The 6,000-nt window shown below is 38.1% G+C and overlaps 1 protein-coding gene across 3 annotated transcripts in view; it reads left to right on the forward strand.

Annotated features, from left to right (window-relative positions):
• Positions 1-5,275, forward strand: part of ELMO1 (engulfment and cell motility 1) — a 1,412,865-nt gene extending 1,407,590 nt beyond the window's left edge. For 2 of the 3 annotated variants that reach the window (XM_078688215.1, XM_078688216.1), the window contains one exon: positions 2,836-5,275. In XM_078688215.1, the coding sequence (XP_078544341.1) occupies positions 2,836-3,036 (201 nt within the window). In that variant the 3' untranslated portion in view covers positions 3,037-5,275. The remainder of the gene's footprint in view (positions 1-2,835) is intronic. The other variant, XM_078688217.1, reaches the window with a different exon arrangement.
• The last annotated feature ends 725 nt before the right edge of the window (positions 5,276-6,000 follow it).

The following is a 6,000-nucleotide window of genomic DNA, read 5'->3' on the forward strand; positions in this document are numbered from 1 at the left end:
AAAGTATCAAAGCACTTTACATGAGCACCAGTTGCTTTACAGATGGACACATTCATTTTGTTAGGCACAGGGAGATTAAGTCATTTCCCCAGAATGGCAGGATGTTGAGTGTCCCTGCCGAGACTTGAACACTGTTCCCCAGCTTCGAGGCCCACCGCTCTAGCCGTTAGGCCACATTACCTGGAATAATGTAGTGGCTACAAGTTTGATTCTGTGACTTGCTTAAAACAGACTTTGAAGCGCCATTCCTGGGCTCCTGTTCAATTTCTGCAAAATGTTTTGTTCTGTTTTAGGTCTGGGTTTTGACAGCACAGCTGCTAAACAGACCTGTTATTTACAATATAGATAGTTCGTTTTGTGTCCATCCCTTTCAACCATTGGCTTCTTGGACCAGACTCTCTCAACTATTGGCTTGAGAATTTGCCAATCCCCCTTTGACTCAGCCCAGTGGAGTATTTCGCTCTCACTTAATGCAAGTGTATGTTGAAGTGTATCCTTCTACCTCCTCTCCAGTGCTTGCATTGAAATGAGGGATTACTTTACAGCTAGCAAGACAACAGTAAAGGCTGCCTTTTGCATCCTCTCAGGCTTCAAAGTGTGTACGCTGCATGCTTTAGAACATAAAACCCAAACCTGTTGGATTGCAAGGGCTTATTTTGGTTTTACGTCAGATTCTCAAAACCAAAAGCATTGTCTGAAATAAATGTTGTGGCCCAAACAAAGGTTATAAAAACATTGCTCCATTGGGTGTATTCCTTTTTTGTAATAATGATTTAAAAATATTTTTGTATTGTGTATTGTTAACTCCCATGAGGTGTATTTTTATGAACAATGTTTAGGGCACGATATTTTTGTCACGTGATGTTTTGGTCCAAACCGCTTGTTTAAGGTGGTTCATGCTGTTGAAGTAAATAGTTGAGCTGATTTAAACGTTGTTCCGTCTGAGTGTTGGCAATTATTTTGTACTTGTATATTATGATAGTCGAGTTTCTGGGCTTCATGCAGATGGTTCTTGTGTGGCATCCTAGCCAGAAATTGATCAGTTCCTACTGATCGATAGATTTTTCCACCAAGTGTCCCAAAGAAAGTGTCCAAAAGCAAAGGGATTGTAAAATTAGTGTCATTTAAATGACGTCATAATTTACTTAGAAATCCACTCCCACTGTATTTCTGAAAGTAAATAGCAATGATATTGAAAAATGGAAACACTTGACTGTCATTGCAGAAGAGCCATGACATTTTTCTTACAATTGCATGGAAAAAAACGTACTAGGCAAAGTCTTTATGACACCCAGTTATGTAGAACGAGGATTATCATCCTATTATGGTTTCCTTAGGTTGGGAAGAATATTTAAATGTCATGAGGAAATCTGGCCCTTTGTAATACTGCTACTTGGCACACGGATCAACTTCATCCACTCTGTCTTGCAGGATTTATGTTTGTCTGTCTGAGAAAGAACACACACTCATTAGCAAAATGGCACTTTAAATGACAAACATTAGCAAAATGACACTTTAAATGACAAGCATTAGAAAAATAGCCCTTTAAATGACAAGCATTGGCAAAACCAGACTTGCACTTTGTGAAAAACTGCAGGAAAGATACCCAGGAGAGCCATCTTTGGGGTGAGGGGAGCAGCTGAGTGCAGTTAGCAGAGTTGCGAGCCTTTGGTGTGAAGTCCCCATCAGAAATGGAGAAACTGCTTCTGCTGCTGACAGATCTGCACATGCTACCACATCAGCAAAACTGCAATTTAAAGCTAGCAGCACTTTGTAACCATCTGTGAAAATGACGTGGTCCGGTACTGGAGACATTAGTGCTTATACCAGATATGTAAAGCAATCAGCAGCGAGAGACTAAACTAATGAAATTAGTTTTGTCTTCAATGTGCGAACAGATATCTGTGCAATATCTAATCATATGTAGCACAGCTATGTTATTCCAGTTGTGCAAGAAAAGTACAGTTTATCTAGGTAAAAAGGAGGTAACTAAGTCTTAAAGATTTCTGCCATGGAATGTACAACCAGTCAACTTGGTTAAATACATAATGCTCACCTGATTGGCCACATTGGCATTAAAAATGTTAAGTGGCTTTTATGCCTAGTATTACCAGTTCACATATTTGCAAGTTACAACAAGTGGCTGTGTAAACGTTCAGCTCCTTTAGAATGCAGGTGAGAAAAAAGAGAAGCTGACCAGTCAGCTAAAAGTGGTATGCTCTTTGCAGGGTGAACATATGTGGTCAGGTGTGGTAGGAACTCCAAGCTAATAATAGGTTATTGCAGGCCTGAGGACCCTTTAGAAAGCGAGTCTAGATGGTTCTGTTTTCAGGAGTTACCCATAACACAGGCTGGTGAGGAGTTCCTCACCCGCAATGACATAATTAATTGCTAATAAAGTAGTTTGTTTTTTTCAAGTGGATTTTGACCTATATCAAAAAGTCAGACTAAAAGGGGGCATCCACTGACAACTAAAAAGCTATTCCTCTTACCCAAGTACATCATCAACAATCACAACAGTAAGGCTCTGGAATGTGTTTTGATTTGATAACATCTGGTTGGGTGATAACACTTATTGTGACATCATTCACCAGATGCCTCCTTTGAAATACTTTTAACCCATAGTTTTTGGTACAGATGGATGTGATATATAGTAAAAGCTAAATATCAAAAATGATATTATACTTGTTTGTGTTCGTGTAACATGTGTTAGGGATGTTGCGAAAATATTGCTACTAATACACATCAGGGGTTAAGAGTAAGAAGGATATAGGGTGTAGTTGGGATTTTAGGGCATCATAACCATGATATTAACTGAATCTTGTCTTTCCACAGTACTGTGTCTGGACTGACGGACTCAATGCCCTCCTTGCAAAAGATATGACAAGCGAATTGACACAAAATGACTTGGACACGCTGTTGAGCATGGAGATAAAGCTGCGTTTACTCGACTTAGAAAACATTCAGATTCCGGATGCCCCTCCACCCATCCCGAAGGAACCCAGCAACTATGATTTTGTTTATGACTGTAACTGAAGCCACCAACAGCACCTCGGGTTTCAACTGGAAATTCAACTGGAGATGGAAACAAATATATACAGAGCTGTCCAGCTTGAGCTGTATATTGCTTTAGAGCACGCTGTTTGCATACACCCTGCTGTCTTACCTTTACCTCCAATTGAAAATGTACATTGCTGCAACCTGGTGTTCGTGTTACTCCAGTTAAATGACCTTGCTTCAGTGAGAATTACCTTATGACTAAATAACTATGCTCACTCCAAAAAGACAGTATGCTATTATTGCTCAAAAATGGATGAGAACCAGGCTGCCTGTTGGGTTGCCTATGATGAAAAAAAAGTTCTGATCTAGGCTGTTGAACTGGACTTGGAGGGTGTGGTGGAGACCAATAGCTGTTAGTGCTGTTCCTTGTACCGAAAGAGACAGAGCGGGCTCACATCTGCTTCCAATAGAGACTTCTCTCAGTTTTTGGATCACAAAGGACATTTTCAGTGTTGTCCTTAAGTGGTTAGAAAGGCAATGTTGACTTCAACTGTTTGCAGTGCTGCAATGTTTTCTTAATACACTTCACTTCCATTGGAATCCTCTGTTTTCCTCTGCAATATTAGGTGAAAGCACAAATTGTGAGGCCAGTAGTTGTATCTTTTGTCTGTTCATTCATACATGGCCTGGTTAATCTCGCCTATTTAAATAGGTATGATTTAGATATATATTGCAAATCTGAAACATATTACTGTCTGTAAATTTATATATGCTCCAGGGTAGTCTCATGTGACTGCTATAAAAAAGTGGTAAGCTATCGCTTACCAATCCTAAACTTCCCCTAATTCTCAGTATTCAACAATTGCTTGGAAATCGTGTTTCTGGCAAATTTTGATATCTGCTTTAGTGAAAGGTGGGTAAACCAAACAAGAGTGCAGACATAGCAAAGCAGAATTTTTTTTCCTGGCTGCTATACATATTTCAGTTTCTCTGCTTGATCTACATTTTAATGTGTTGGGCAGATATCTTACTTTACTTCATAGACAAGCATACATCAGCAATAATTCACATCAGTATGTTCAGTTAAGAAGGATGGTATGTTCACTTGTGGGGGATTCTGCATACCCCCTTAGTGTTGCTTGTCACTTCACAAATGAATGAGTAGCTTAAATGAAAATCTTCACCATATTCCTATAGTACGTAGTACAGCATTCATATTGATATGTTTGCCTTTAATTGTGGCTAGGGCCTTTTTTATTTCATTTCAGAATCTTTGCTTTCTTCCAGTTGTGTCGATCCACCCAAAGGAATAATTTCACCAGGAGGGGGGAGGGGAGGGGAGGGCTTAAATTATCTCTCTGTTTCAGCTGATTGAGTGGTTTCAGAAATAAATCTGAGAGTAAAAAAAAGAAGAAAACAAAAAGAAACAAACCTAGCCTTGTTGGGAGATCCTGACCAGTACTATGTCAGTCAGTTTCCTCAGACTTTAGTTAAAAATCCACTGTAAAACCATTTTATCAGTACAAAAAGAATACTTCAGATATAAGCCCTAGAGTTTAAAATTGTATTTGAAAGGTTTGTAGAGGGAAAACGTACCAGTGCTCTATGCCGCATCTCATACTTTTTAAGGTTCTATTTCTATTAGTTGTTTAAAAACACTTGTTGAAATTCCTGCTTGGCAGTGCTGATTGTGAGATAATCGAGCTTGTTGACTGCTGCCTTGATGTGCTATCAGTGGGAACATGATTTTGCCACACATTTGTGGACCTTGTCTGATCAATCCTAGAACTAAAATTTCACTATTTCTTTTTTTTTTGTATTTCTCAAATTTCAGAAGATTTAAAATCCCTTTTTACAGCTCTGTCTGGTGCAATTAATATTTATTCATAAATCATGAAAAATAAAGTATATAGTAGTCCCTGTAACAACAGCCCATGAATTTTGAGATCACTGCCTAAATAAATAAGTAAATATATTTCCTTATTTCTGCTCACGCTAACTGTTTCATTCTAAGGTGGTTGATATTGACCACTGTTCAGGTTTACATCCTTATTAATGTTACAGTGTTACAGATTTGCAAGGGTTTTTTTGTACAAAAGAGTTTACCTTTTTATTTGCCAATTCTATATTTAATGAAGGATATAAAGTACATTGATGTTTGTAAATGTTTTTGATTTTTTTTTATTCCATATGGAATGTTTGCTCTGGAAAAGAAAGCACTCCCATCTATTTGCTGTTAAATAAAATTTGAATTGCGGCGGTTGTTTTGACTATTCATATTTGATGTTGTCGTTGATTTGCGATTACTCAATTGAACTTTTTTTAACAACTCTCCTGATTAAATATTCAATGTTTTAGATGTGATAGAACATACATTATTACAATATGAAACACGCACAGAACTTTAAATGATAATGTGGAAAACACAAGTACTCTTAAGCTACCTGAATTAACAGTTTCGCCCTCCAGTCAAAGGCATAGTATATGTAGATGCTATCAACCAAAGATAATTTACAGAGTTGTGTGTGTGTGTGTGTATGTATGTGTGTGTGGTGAATACCAGCTAGGTGAGAATGAATAGCGCTCATTCCAGTGACTTGGTGACTAAATTGACTAATAAAGGCTCTGCCTCTATCTGACCAGTCCATAAAACAACGATCCAATAAATGCCTCCTGTGACTTTTATATGTGATTTAATATAACTTTAGCAACTGCTTCTGCACGGTGTTTAGGTACTAATCTTTCTATTCCATAAGGAACATCCATTGCTTATCAACTCGGCCTACACTTTTAAACTTCCTGACTTAGTCATGGCAAAGTGCACAAGGTGAGATTGCAATGAAATGAACAACGACTTCGTACAGAGTTTCTGTTTGCACGAAACAACCCTTGGTACAACCATTGAAAAAATATGTACAGTACTCATTACTTGTGAACACACTTTGTCTTGATAAAGCATGCTGTGTGGAACCAGGTGGCTGAGTTTATAAGCCGAAAAGG

This window comes from Lissotriton helveticus, chromosome 4_1, assembly GCF_964261635.1.
Source record: "Lissotriton helveticus chromosome 4_1, aLisHel1.1, whole genome shotgun sequence".
NCBI lineage: Eukaryota > Metazoa > Chordata > Amphibia > Caudata > Salamandridae > Lissotriton > Lissotriton helveticus.